Source organism: Vanellus vanellus, assembly GCF_965231255.1.
Source record: "Vanellus vanellus genome assembly, chromosome: 6".
NCBI lineage: Eukaryota > Metazoa > Chordata > Aves > Charadriiformes > Charadriidae > Vanellus > Vanellus vanellus.
In genome coordinates, this window is record NC_138911.1 from 21,221,363 (window position 1) to 21,236,163 (window position 14,801).

The following is a 14,801-nucleotide window of genomic DNA, read 5'->3' on the forward strand; positions in this document are numbered from 1 at the left end:
GAATGGATCTCTGTGGTACATTCAGCTTGTTTATATTGTTCAGGATAGGTGAGTGAGTGGAGCTCTTTATCTGCCTCAAAAGAGGAAATAGAACAGCTGTAATGTTTAATGTCAAAACCATATTGGAGATGTCAGGCACAATAAACCTAAATACTAGGGCTAGTGTTTGGAAAAATCTTGTTCAACCATTACTTCACACTTGATTGAATTTGTAACCTTATGTTTTTACTTGCCTCATTCTTTTCACATGCCTTCAGATCTGTGACGCTGTCAAAATCATACCTTAAAGATGTTTTAGAACTAGTTTTGATATTAATTATCAGATTTCACTTGTGTGCGTTTTAGATTTGAAGGCCATATAGAGATCTGTCCTCCAGGCATGAGCAATTCAACATACTCAGTCAACAAAAGTGTTTTAGAAGCCATAAAAGCACGACTTTCGTCCTTCCATGAACTCCTACTTGAGCCTCCAAAAGTAAGTGAAACCTTGTGTTACCAAATTAATTGAAACAAGACAGTCACTGTGTGACTGTATTTTAGGCAGGTTATAATAACAAAAAAAAAAAAAATCAACCTGGTTTGACAACTTTCAGACAAGTGGCCAGGCTTCTTCCCAGCCTGTTGTGAGCCTTGCAGTTCATTATTGTTGTCCCTGTGCTAATTGTTGTGCTAAACTTTAATTGGGAGCATAGCCTTGAAGCAATTACATATTTTTGACAGCAGTGAAAAGAGATTTGCTATATATTTTCAGGGTAGGTCCCATTTTCTGCTTGGTAATTCTATCTGGATAGGAAACATGGACTATGGATGCTTCAGTTGTTTGGAACTTTGGCACGGCCCACATGAGGTCTGCACAATTCCTCTAGGCTTGCCTAGGACACAAGTAGACCAGCTCCACGGCATGCACTCTAGGCATGTTAAATTCTTTGGGCTTTTTAACTTATTTAAGCAGCTTATCTATGTCGTGCTGCTGCAAAAGATAAATACAAGATTTATAAATAGAGGGGTTTACCTATGATCCATTTATATTTTTTCCACTCAAACTTTCACTGGCAGAATTTCAGGAGTATTACACCCTGAACTGGGTGCCACATTCCATAAGAGGACCTGTGGGCCAAAGTGAAAGTAAAGACCTGAGGTGTATAAAGTACCAGATGGGGAAGTTAAGGTACTGTTAAAGTTTTATTTTAGACTGGAGAAGATCAGACCTCAAGATTTCCAAAGGCAGAAGAGGTAATAAAATGCAAAGAAACTGTCTTATCTTTATTGCAACATGACAAGATACAGGTCTATATTACAGTAAAAGCAGGGTCACATAAGATATAGTGAAGTTACTCCATCTGTTGCTCATTTTGAGCACTAGTTAAATGAGCATTCTTAGATTTTTGCCTTATATAAGGAATGGACTAAATGAACTGGCAGGATATCAGTCATCCTGTTTTCTGAAGCAAGGGTGGTGCTGGTCAAGCAAAAATGACATCCAGTGTTACAGAATGCAGTAGATGTCTCCTTTTCAAAATGTGTTTGTGCCTTAAGATAGGAAGACATTTTTATTATGAATTCCCCTTCTCATTGCATATTTACTACCAGACTTTAGGTCTTATGGTAGGTAATATCATATTTTTCTCATTGACTGGCACTTAGTTATGTGACAACAGTTCTGGTTTGTTAACCAGCTAAAATTTCAATGTAAGAACCATGAAGCTTATGATTTGTTATAAAAGGACCCATTAATGCATAGAAAGAGATTCTTGCTGTGTTAGAAGTAACTCCTTCAAAGACTATGGAGGAGCTTGCTTTGTGTATAACATTAGAATAAGACACCAGGGTAGCTTGTTGCTTAATGAAGTTGTTTTCAAGTTTATGAAGCTAGCATTGTTGAGGCCTTACAATATATTTAGAGACTGTCCACCTAGCTGTTCTGTGTATGTTGTAGCAGTGTAGACTATAGCTGTACATGGATTAACCAGTGAGAAGTATTTCCTAGGAAGTATCTCCTAATTCCTTTCAATGTTGGGTAGAATGCATCTACTTTGGAATCTTGTCTGTAGCTAACAATTTTTAGTGCCATTGGTTTCATGTAGCTGTTTTTTCAGTGCTTCCTGTCTATGGAGTTAAAATAAGCTATAGTGTTCAGAACTAAAAATTGCTTTTTTTGCAGTGTGAAGGTAAGACTCTTACTCAAGGACTGATTGTATGCATTTTAAAGTGCTACTCTGTCATTGTGCATAGTAATGACGAGCTCTTTTTTAAAAGATATTTTAATGGGGTTTACGTACATACATTTTTCTTTTTCAGAAAAGTGTTATGAAGACAACCTGGGGTGTATTGGATCCACCTGTGGGAAACACACGTTTAAATGTGATTAGATTAATATCTAGCCTTTTACAGACAAATACAAGCAGCGTTAATCAGGAGCTTATAGAGCTTAACAGCATAGGAGTAATACTGGTGAGAACTTCATGCTGCGTTCTTTATTTTTATGGATTGCTGTTAAGATTTTTGTCTGTTTTTTTCTGTTACTGCAGATAACTTGTAGTATATATTCCAGCCTAACTTTTCAGCCGGTTTGTGTTGTTGCTTCTATTGAACTGCCTAAGAACTTTTAATATTGGATTTTACTGTTAAATTCATCTGTCTGAAGTCAGTGTTTTCCTCTGTTCGCTTGAGGAATGTGATCATTTATTTATATGTGATTATAAGAAAATGACTTACTCTCTATGTGTTCATAAGTATATGAAGCAGTGTTGTAGGTTTACCCTAGCTGGCAACTAGGACCAGTCAGCTGCTTGCTCACCTCTGCCCTTCCCCAGTGGGATAGGGAGAAGAATTGGAAAAATAAGGAAAACTCATGGGTTGAGATAAAAGACAATTTAATAAGTAAAGCAAAAAGCATGCATGCAAAGAAAACCAAAGAATTCATGTACTACTTTGCATCGGCAGTCAGGTGTTCAGCCATCTCTGGGAATGCCGGGCTCCATTGTGCATAATGGTTACTTGGGAAGACAAAATGCTGTCACTCTGAATGTCCCTCCCTTCTTCCCCCAGCTTTATATACTGAGCATGATGTCATATGGTATGGAATATTCCTTTGATCAGTTGGGATCAGCTGTCCTGGCTGTGTCTCCTCCTAACTTTTTGTGCACTCCCAGCCTACTTGCTGATGGGGCAATATGAGGAGCAGAAAAATGCCTTGACTGCTTATCAACAACTAAATATTACTGAGTTATCAGCTGCTAGTAAAGTTAACTCTATCCCATCCGAAACCATGACAAGTGGTTTTCTGAACAAGCTTATTTTTTCATTTGTATGTTCTCAAGTTTTTGTCTTCCCTGCTGTTTTCATTCTTTTCCAAAATTGTTCCTTCAAAACCCCTTTTCCTCTCTTAATACATGGCATGCCAAATGGTATCTCAGCACTGTCCTAAAAACAGACAGTTATTCTTGGTAACTCACACACCTTCAGATCTTTGAAAGCAAGATTTGCACAACCAACTTTCAGTCAGTTAACTCACTGCTTTTTGCTAATGTGGAATGTGTACTTTGAGTACTTGCTACTTTATACTTCAGCTGTAGCAGGGTACGTTTTTTGTTCAGGTTTACCAAAAAACTTAAATTGTTTAATACTGTTCCGATTGCTGCATGTATTTCCATAACTAGTTTCATTTTACCAGTGACAGCAATCATTTGAGTTTTGCAGTAAGAAGTAGTCTAAAATAACTGGACATAACTTCCTATGTTTAAGAGGAAAAATGTGGAGAACCAGGAACATGACTAAACGAACACTGCTTATTGTATCTGTATCTCAACCTCAGTATGTGTCTTGGGTAAGGTGTTTAATCTAGATGCAGTTTAAGATTATTATCTGAGGTAGCCTTCTGTAATAGAACAAAATTAGTAGATGACATGTTCAAAACAGGTAGATATGATTTTGTAAGGAATCTCACTGAAGTGCAGAGCACGTCATAAATGGTATTGTAGATGCTAGAAGGTTAAGTGAACTCAAAAAAGGGGAATCTGTCAAGGGCTACTAAGCTCATAAATAACACTTCTGACTGGGACTCTCTGGGCTGTGGCTAGCAGAAGGGGAATGTAAGTGGGGAGTGTCATTCCTCCTTGTCTTTGTTCTCTGAAAGTGATTAGCGATGGAATAAATCCAGTTACAGCTGAGTTTTTGTTCTGAACCAGTATGATAGTCCTTGTGTTCAGATAATAGCAAGTACAAGAACTAACTTTTTCATAGGTCACAAATTTTCTGTTCCACAACAATACTTATTGTAAAACTTAAAGAATTTGTTTCGGTGTAGTCGTTCAAATGTCTTGCTGGGCTGAGACTATTGGTTATGTTCAATTAAAAGACCTTGGTTTGTGTAAACCTTGTTGAATTTTTTTTTCAGGACATGTTCTTTAAGTATACATGGAATAACTTTTTGCATACTCAAGTAGAAATCTGTATTGCATTAATTCTTGCAAGTCCTCTTGAAAGCACAGAAAATGGCACAATTACAGATCAGGATTCCACTGGGGACAATCTCTTATTGAAGCATGTAAGTTGTGTTTTTTTTGGGACTCTTGAACTTTCCTGTCTCCAGGGTATTGTAGCAGCTACTCTTACATAAAACATATCCCAATTTTACTTTATGCATAGAATGAACAGGAATATTTTTCTCTTCCTTCTTAAAATGTTAGTTCAGGGAGTTAAACCTGAAAGTGGCGTAGAGTAGATTTTTTTGCTGCCCCAAAGTGAACATGTTTGCAGAGCTGCAAGTATTTATCTTCCTTGAAGGAGAAGTTCCTCTTACTTTAAAGAATTAAAATTTCTATTTGAATAGCTTTATACTACAACAATTCAGCAGCTATAGAAAGAAGTAGAATTAATGTAGGTTTAGCTTTTAGGTTTCTGGTTGGGATCTGACTGCTGCTTCTAAACTTCAGACCCTTTAATGGAAGTGTTTAACCTGAACCTGAAATTAGTTGTCTTGTAAGACTTTAGTATTTGTTAAAATCAACTGTAAAATGCATAGTTCCACTTTACTGCTACTAAGTGTATTTTGCTTTTTTGATAGCTCTTCCTTAAGTGCCAATTAATAGAACGAATACTTGAAGCATGGGACATGAATGAGAAGAAACAGTGAGTAACTAGTTTTCTCATTCCCTGCAGTTGTCTACATAAGACTTGAATTGTGAAATGAATGCATGTGAAATGAATTCATAACTGATTTGGCTAGTTCTAAAAACACTTGTATATTTGGATTAAAGCTTTCTTTCATACCACTTTTTGTTAGCATTCTAATGCTTTTTCCCCATGATACAATACAGTAGTTTGTCATTTTTGCCGTGTATAGATATTACAGTGATTTTTAAAGTCTACCTATCTTCAAGTACAGAAACCTAAGTTCTGAGACAGGAAATACTTTTCTCCAGTAGCAACTGAAAATTATTTATAAACACAAAGCACATTACATATTGGGGAGCAACAGACTCCTAAGTGGTAAAAGCAAAGTCCTTAGCAATGGAATGCACACATACTTTTAGAAGGTATGAAAGGATGGAAGTTTCAAGTAGCCAGCATTGTCTGAAGCTGTTCGTAGTAGAAGAAAAAACCCTCAGTCTTGACCTGAGGTGGTGAAACAGGAAGGCTCGTAAGTTTGGCTCAGGAGATACTGGACAGTAAATGTTAGCTTTAACTTGTCAAAATTGTGAATTAGCTGACTGGGAGATAATGTTGCTGCTTTCCTTGTGTATTGTTTGAGACGGTTCTACTCCCCAAAATATTCCTGTTCCTTTTTCATGTGATTCAGATAATAACTGACCTGAAAATAAGGATGTTAAAGTAGGTGAAGAAGGTGATACAAAGAAAGGGAATGTGGTTTAGTTTAACTGCGGAAAAGATGCTCTCCCATTTGTATCATGTTCTCCTTAGGTTATGAAGAACTGCCAACTTTATCAGCATTTAGTCTCTCGTAGGAGAGAATTATGGAAAGTTTGTTCCATAGATCAAACCTAAAATTATTCTTTGATTGGATAAGAATGTTCTTGATCTAGTGCTTACCATATAGATGAATTAATCAAATATTTAGTCTCGTGTTTGTAAATACTAAAGCAGGAAAATATTGTTGTAAGCCTCAGATGATTGTGTTTTTATGTGGAAAGAATGGATTTTTGTGAGAAATGAGCAGACTGTTTTAAGTAATTTGCCCCTTTATCCAATTTTGTACAGGTATGATTCCAAATACAAAAGATAGTCTTTAAAATAATCTAAAGGTATTTCTAGCTTAGCTGCTTCAGGAAATGGATTTTATGTGCTTTTGTATTCTGTCACTGTTACTGCGAACAGCTCTAGAATCTTGAGGGTGACTGCTTTCTGCTGGTAAAAATCTGACTTGGTTCAAAGCTGTTTGATTCATTGGGGCTGATAAGCACTTACTAGCAGAAGATAATCATATTCTAGACTTTTTGGCTAGGCAGTGATAAGTCAGTCCACTTTGTCAAATACAGGCACTCTTTATGGCGTATCCTATATTACAACTGATAACCTTTGCCATCATCACACGTTGCTTGTTTTGAATGTACTTGTTACCTAAGCAGTTGAGGAATTAAGACAGGAATCTGGCAAGTCGTTCGTCTAAACAATGGGACACTGTTTAATTTATGACATCTTGCATTAATGCAAAAAAAAAAACCCAAACCAACAACTGGTAATTCCTGTTTCTACAAAGCAGTTCTGTCACATAAAAAAAAATATTTGAATTGCCTTGTAATTGTACTTCTGGCATGCACTTCACTTGTTCCTAAACTTTAGGAAAGCAGTGATCCTAACAGAAATTTCAGTTGGTCGTACCATTCCATCTCTGTTTAAATGTAATGTTAAATTCTGCAATACTAGGGCACACTTATGATTTAAGAATTTTTTTCTCTTTTGAACATGGACTCAAAGGTCTGAGAGAATGTTCAGTATATCGGGCTTTTGAAAAATATTCTCAGCAACAGAAACTTCCTAAAAACTGTTGGTCCGTTACAAACTTTGTCTTTATCTTGCCTTTTCTTTCTACACACACAAACATGTAAGCAGAAATAATCTGTTCAGATACTCTACACTTCCTTCTTGAGAGCTTACACACTTGTTAAGTCTTCTAAACTCAGTGTAGTCAAAGTAGTTGGTGTCTTAAATTCTTGAGTAATTTGTGAACCTTTGATTTTTAGAATGCAACTCTTCTGCTTAAGAACCCCTATGCTATTTGTCTTGTGTAACTTCTTGACTCTGGTAGAGTGTTTTATAATAAAATATAGTAGCACAGTTGCTCTGAGTGTGGGCAGTTGAATTCCTTTTTGTCTCTTGCAGGGCTGAAGGAGGAAGACGATATGGCTATATGGGTCATCTGACAAGGATAGCAAATTGTATTGTGCATAGTACAGATAAGGGGCCAAACAGTACACAAGTCCAACAGCTCATTAAAGGTAACATTAATGGTTAAGTTTGTCTTCGTGGCTTTTATTATCAAATTTTCAGGAAATGAATCAAATTAAAAGGCAACTGTTGGGTAAAAAAAAAGTATTGATTATTTCTGACACATTCCATTTAAAACCATCCATCCTTAAACATACACTTAAGTCTCTTAGGTTTTTTTAAACAGTATCAAAGCTCCCTGAAATAAATGCAAAGAGATGCTGACCTGCTTAATTTTGACTTGTTTGTTAGATGGAGTAATCCTTATGGATTTAGGAGGATGTATATGTTCTTTGTAGTATTTCAGATAGAGCAGAAGAGAAAAATTAAAAATTAAATGATGCTTTATGGTTCATAGTATCAAATTGGGATTTTTGTTTCCTATGCTAGAGCTTCCAGAGGAGGTCAGAGAGCGATGGGAGACATTCTGTACAAGCTCTTTAGGAGAAACTAACAAGAGAAATACAGTGGACCTGGTAAGTAGTGATAGGTAAGGTATCAAAATTGCTGCTGTTTACTTGACGCCCAGTTTCAACAAGTGTCAATGAGTGCATCTAACTGCTGAGCTATGGAACTGATAATTCTTTAGTTTACTTTTCAACTAAAGCCATATCTTTAATATTTTGTATGGGGATCTTGCAGTATCTGTTCGTATTGCTCATCCCAGACAGTCACCAAGAAGGAAGATTTCTTTACAGCTTCCAGTTAGTGTCCTTGAAAGCTCCTGTCTGCTTGAAGTGTACAAACTAAAACTGCAGGAGCTAGTGTTAATTGCTTTATCTACAGTGTGTAAATGAGCCTATGTGAGTAATGGAAAAATACTATCTACATCCTGCTGCATGTGTTACTGATCTTGCTTAAGTCCAGTAACTTTGCATGCTTTTGTTGTCCACCTGTCATATTTCTTCTGCACACAGCAGTAGTGATTACAGTTTTAGAAAAAAGCTGAACTTAAATAGAAGTATGAAGAAGTTTTCTGTAACCATGTTAAACATAGAGTCTCCAGGTGATTACTCTTAAACTGTAACAAGCAGAGACTGTCTGCAATGTCAACAGTTAATCAATTCAATTAATGAATGTTAATATACCTGATGTCTCCAGGAATGCAGTTCTTTGCATGTGGCTTAACTTGTGCTGGTGCTATATTAATGGGGCTATAAGACTGATAGCCTGTTAAATTTGCTATTTCAACATAAAATAGCAACTGGAACGTAATGCTAGTGTGATGTGTGTGGCAATAGGAAATTAATCTGAAACTGCAGCTTGTGGACAGGACCAAATGATGTACAGATGGTATTTTTTCCTTGAGTCTGTACATGCAAAGTTCATAGTGCTTGTAGAATAATGGTATTTTCCTCTTGTTAGAACCTACTTCTTGATCAAGGCCAAGAGAGGAGTTAGGTAAAGAGGCAGGATTTTAAGCTGACTTATGATTAATAACATTGTAATTAGCTCTTTAGATATGTAATAATATACTTCAACATACTTGATGTAAAAACAGTAAAACCTCATTTAAAATGTATCTCTTAACTCCACAATATTCAACTGAATAGAAATACGAATCATTAAAACAAGTTCTTGTATCTAAAATGCTATTGGGGAAAATACCGTGTCTTTGAATTTCTGAAGTTACAAGCTTTGTTTCTGCTTGTGTCCTAATCAATTCTCGTGAACCTTGGATTAGCATTTAGTGCAAAGATAAGCAGTAATGGGCAGTACAGTGTGGTGTAGGAGATATTAAAAGACCGATCTCATAGAAAACTCAGCTTGTTGTTTTACTGAGTCAAGTTTATTATGGTTATGTATGGGTGTATCCTGAAAGCACAGCCCCACAGTACTACTTCCTGTTCACACTGTCCTCTAATATCCATGCTTTTGGTCTGTGCTTTGGTCTCCATCGACCTGTCCCCTCCGTCTATAAACCTGGACAATTTGGTGTGCTTGAGTTCTTCTGTAAGTTAATGGAAGCATCTTGGGTTAAAACAACAGCTTGTCAGAAAGGATGTTTATAAGTGATTTAAAGTGCACATTTTCAGTGTCCCCAGAGCAAGATCTTAAGCACACCTTTCTTAATTTTCTGTGGATTAAATTTCTATGGATTAGCCATGTATTTACTGGGTAGATGAGTAGACTTATTTACTTGGTTTAAGGCTTACCTGTCCTAAGCAAGCTGTTGAGCAGAATCTAGTCAGGGGTGATAAAGTAGTTAAGCACACGGTTCCTGACCTGAATGGCAGAACATTGGTTTACTGTTATACTTGATTTTCTTCAGTCAATTTATTGGATTTACTAAGATCAGATGATCTGATCTTTATGTGGATGCATACTCTTATGATGTGAAGTTCATTAAAAAATATGTAAATAAGTTAGCTGTGTGAAGACTATGGAAATAACTGATCTTGTGAGTACTTAAAATACTTCAGTCATTTGGTGCTCAAAGAGCTCTTTTTCTATATTGGAACAAGGTATGTGGTCCTGGGGTCCCATGCATAATGAGCTGCTTCTGCAGCTATGAGACTTCTTTTTCAGTTGTTTTATGTCAGGGATGTTGATTGTAAATCTGTCAACACTTTATCCCTTTCATTCTCTTTCTCCCTCTTTAGGCTTTTTTGTCTTTCAAATAAGTTCTTGTTACATTTTCTAAAACAACAGTAACTGCAGACTTAAAAGTGAGCATGTAGCAGAACTGAGTTTCCCCAAAACACTTCACAGACTTTACAGTGAGTTTATTTTTATTTTTCCACTGTTAATTGTCCTTCTGGTAGAAGGTAGGCAGTACTTCACTAAGCTTACCTACTTAAACTTACCTAGCTGAAGGTAAAACAAATGTGGAGTAATTGTTCATTTTCTCTCCTGACAAGGTGCATTAATGATGCTGGTACAGTGAAGAATGCTATACAATTTGTAGTACTGAGTTTGTACAGGAGACTTGGTATGACTTCAGATGTGTCTGTAGCATTCTTGCAGTATTAGTCATGATATTGAGTGTTTGTGAGGTATACTTAAAGACTACGTGAGGAGAATATACCTCCCGTAAGCCTAAAAATAAGTCTACAGGACAAATTGTTCATGATTACCTTAAAAATCACCATGTAGTTCCTTTCTGTTAAGGAGAATCCTTTGCAGTATTACCGGGAAATGAGGCAAAAAATGCAACACATTAGAACAAGTTATTTGCAAAAAGTACCCGTGCTGTGTGTTAGTGTTAGAAAGCGACTGGTCTGAACAGTGAGGATCTTAAGTAAAGAATTAATTGCTGGAATTTGCAGTGGTCTTTCCCACTCCCTTCCCTGGTATAATTTTTCCATTTTATTAGGGGAGAGTAATGCTAGTTTCTTCTTTCAGGTTTATGCTTCAACTAGAGCAGCTGTCAGAAAACAACAGTAACTCACATATCTTAAGCCTTATGTCCTGCTGGTTCCCAAAGGGAGAGTTTGGGGGAGAAGACACTATGTCTAGCTAGGATTCCTGAGTTTGTTTCTGTTACCACAGTAAGGGTAGGAATTCTGCTGGGGATTAACTCATTAGTAGTAACTAAAACTAAATAAACTTCTTACTTGTTGAGGGAAAAGATACCCAAAACCAAATAGCAGTTGTAAAAGTATATTATTAACTTGTCTTCTAAAATGTATCCACATGGGGGGGAGGGGATCTAGGGCAGCTCAGGTTGTGGTATGGAATACCATATAATTACCATTAAGTGTGCAGACTTTGCAGGAATATTTTCATAAATATACACTAAGCACTAATGTTATGGACTTGATCTGTTATTTGATATAACAGTTCTCCTCCAGACACAAGAAGCACAGAAATTATTTGGTGCATTACTGTTCTTCCCTCTTATTGACAGTTTTAGTGTTGATAAGTCAAGTTTCTTTCAGAAATTCACTTACTTTAAGTCAGGGTGCTTCTAGTAATTGCAGGGCTGGATGGTAGATGTGCAAGAATAAAGCACTCCCAATTTTTTTTTTAAATGTGTTCTACTAACAGAGCAAAAAGCATAAAAGCACAATATACTTCAGGTAACAACTTTCTTCATTTCTCTTACACTTATGTCCAGACTGTAGGCATTGTCCTGTGATATTTGTGGGAGCATGGAAAGGTGTTGGTCTTGTATCAAGACTTTTATGTGTTTCAGTACTCCTTCTGTATAGATTTGAATTTTCCTCAAAAAATAAAAAGAATCTGTGAACCACCTCACTTCTCAAGAGAATCTGTAATGTGGAGTTCTAGGAGTGTGTACAATAATGCAATATATTATAGTGCAGTATAAGCTTTGTCATCTGTAGATTTGCTTAATACTAGTGATCCTTCATAGAGTACATCTTAAGGGTCAACTGTTCCTACTGTTACTTCAGCTAATTGCTGTCCTGGCTAAAAGTACTTCTGGAGTGCTTTCTGATTGAAGATGAGCACTTTCAAGAACACGTTGCTTATATAGCAGTGCCACTGAACAAGCTATTCTCACTAGTTTTGTCAGATCATAAAATAAAAAAACAATCTCTTCTTTCAAGGATAATGTTTAGAACAGCAGTTACTGTGACAACAGTTCCATGTTCGTTTCTGCAAGTACACATTGGTTACGAATTACTGAAGTTTAATTCTTTCACCTTTTGTAAATACTGTAGATACCCAAGACATTTTCCCTTTAATTCTTATATATTTTATAGAGAGGAAAGGAGGAAGATCTCTGTATATAACTTAGTGTTTTGGTGACTACTAATTCACTTGCTGTTTGGTGTATTTCGTGCAGTACAAAGACAAGATGCAAGTTTTTGTCTCATTTAGTTTTAGATAACTGTCAGCTGTAGGACTGGCTTTTTTGTTAAATAGTCATTCTGAAGTAGTCAAAAGCTTTGGCTTTTTGGGGGTATCGTATACTCATGTATGCGTTAATGCTATTGAAATGTTTGAGGGACTGTTTTATGTGGTACAGCAGTTGGGGAAAACTAAAAAAAAAATTAAGCTTCTTGTTTTAATGTGAAACTGAAGATTCTGCCAGATAGTGTGAGTATACTTGAGTGTCTGTCATATACTATGCAGATAACTAAATTTCTTTGTATAGGTTACTACCTGCCACATTCATTCTTCCAGTGATGATGAAATTGACTTTAAAGAAACTGGCTTCTCACAGGATTCTTCTTTGCAGCAGGTAAGTTGAATTCTTTTAACAGCACAAGTGGCTCTTTCTGTAAAAATAAATAAGAAATTTTAAGAAAGCAGTGGAAATGGTATTTCTACCACAAGCAAATACAAATCTAGAAAGTTTAAAATAAAACTTAGTTGTGTGCATGCACACGTGTCTGTTTGAGAAAACCCAGAGGTATGGCCTTTAACACAAGTCGCGATATCGTGGTGTGCCTTCCAGCTTTTACTCTTTGATCATGCTGTGTACGCAGATCTGTACTCAGTATGCCTAACAACATATTTTATATGCCAGCTGTCTGGCAAAGTTGAACACAGTTCCTATGTTAACTAGAGTTCTTACTAGATGTAGAAGTTTGAAATGGTGGCTTGTAACTGTATTTTCTGGGAAGTGTGAATTGCTATGAAAGCAAATACAGGTTTCTGTGTGGTTTTGCTTATAGATTTTTTTTTTTTTCTTTTAAATGTTGACCCTTATTTTGATGAGGAAACAAGGAGGACTGGCTATTTGTTGTTACATGCTTTTAGTTTTTGGTAAAATGTCAAACTCTGCAGCTGCCACAACAATGTAAATGAAGAGCTAAGTATGCTCCTGTGATAGTTGGATCTAGCAGCTCCAATGCTTTTAACTGGCAAATGTACATAGCCAAATCTTCTTTAACTAAATTTCCAATGAACTGGATAAGTTATTTTTAAACTCAGTATATGCTTTTAACAACTTTTTTCATTTGGTTTAATGAAAAAAAAAAAAGAATGTGTAGGGAACTTTCACATCAACCAGACTGAAAGCTTTAAGTCAAAGCTGTGTCCACCTTGAAGTTTTAATCCTTTCATAGCTGTCTAGCTGTCTTGTCAATAATCATCATGTTTAATATGGTTATGGTATTAGAGTACTTTTGCGATGAGTGATTGTGGGGAACATTGGTGCCATTTTGATGAAGAATGACAGCATTTCTGTAATAATACTGTCCTATCTGCAATACTCATCTCTTTCAATTCTTTTACTGGTGGTGAAAGAGTGGCTGCCATGCAGCACAAGAACGCTGATAGATCACTTATATGGAACACATTACTTATCTGGGTTATTAACCAAAATCTTTCGGCTCACACTAACAGCTGTTTAGTGACTGGCTTTGATACTTTATGCATCTTCTATAGTTCTTAAATAAGTAATTGCTTGTTAAGTTTGAATTGTGGGTGGTGGCTCAAGTTTTAAGAATCTGATGTATTTTTATCTCATTCAGTGATTTTTGTGCATGTAGGGTGCACCTGAATAAACACTTGATAAGTTGGGTGCTATCTGTAGCAGGTCTAGTGAGAAAGTATGATCTTCAAATATCTCTGCGCTTTTCAGGCATCCCCTTAGTGACCAGCTGTGCTTAGGCAATCCCAGCATTTCCAGATAGTTAATTTGGAGAAATGCAGATGGTCCAGTGCTTTTTCTTTCAAGTTTGTCACCATTTTCTTAATCTTTATTTTTTTCCTAAGCTAAGCTAGTAAAATGTACTTTCTAACGTGGTCTTGTCAGGAAAGCATGATACTAGAGAAGATAAATCACTGATGGGAAATGCATTGAAATTACTTAAAGCATTCTCTGTCTGCACAAATTCATTGATAAAGGTGTATCTCTAGACATATGCTATTTGAGACCAATAGAATACGCTATTCTAGACCAATAGTTAAAGGAGGAAACGGGAGCGAAACTTCCAAAACGCAAGTGAACACATTAGAAATTGGATAAGGGAGTAAAATGCTAAGTAACCTATTCATCTTTGGTGTATTTTTGTGAAATTTAACTTCTGCCTGTGCAGAATTACATTTGCTATGACTTCTTTCTTCTCGCATCCAAATCTAGTTCAATACTGTCTTCTAATGAAGATCCTTTGTTCCAGAAGGGAAGGTTTCTTTTTTTTTTCCTCCATTTTTCTCAGTAACACTCTTCATGTAAGTTTCTGAATAACGCTTCAAAACTGACAGCTTTGAAAAGGTGTTCTGTTACTTAGTTCTGGGTTGAAAGGCTTCTTGTACCAGCAGTATTTATTGTGCTGTCTTGATGTGGCTCTGGAAACTTCTACTCCAGGACAGCATTGTTGTTCTGTTCTCTACCAACTTAGTACCACTTTTTGTCTCTTAAGTATACTGAAAAATATATTGGAGAATGGGACAGAACTGTCTAGGGTCTGAAATACACCAGTAGTTTATAACTGCAT

General features: G+C 36.3%; 1 protein-coding gene across 2 annotated transcripts in view; it reads left to right on the top strand.

Moving 5' to 3' along the window:
• The window catches only part of PPP6R3 (protein phosphatase 6 regulatory subunit 3), a 68,479-nt gene that overhangs the window by 34,516 nt on the left and 19,162 nt on the right, over positions 1–14,801 (top strand). For both annotated transcript variants that reach the window (XM_082485253.1, XM_082485252.1), the window contains 7 exons: positions 346–475; positions 2,299–2,451; positions 4,397–4,546; positions 5,066–5,130; positions 7,342–7,457; positions 7,837–7,922; positions 12,512–12,598. In XM_082485253.1, coding sequence (XP_082341379.1) covers positions 346–475; positions 2,299–2,451; positions 4,397–4,546; positions 5,066–5,130; positions 7,342–7,457; positions 7,837–7,922; positions 12,512–12,598 — 787 coding nt within the window. The remainder of the gene's footprint in view (positions 1–345; positions 476–2,298; positions 2,452–4,396; positions 4,547–5,065; positions 5,131–7,341; positions 7,458–7,836; positions 7,923–12,511; positions 12,599–14,801) is intronic.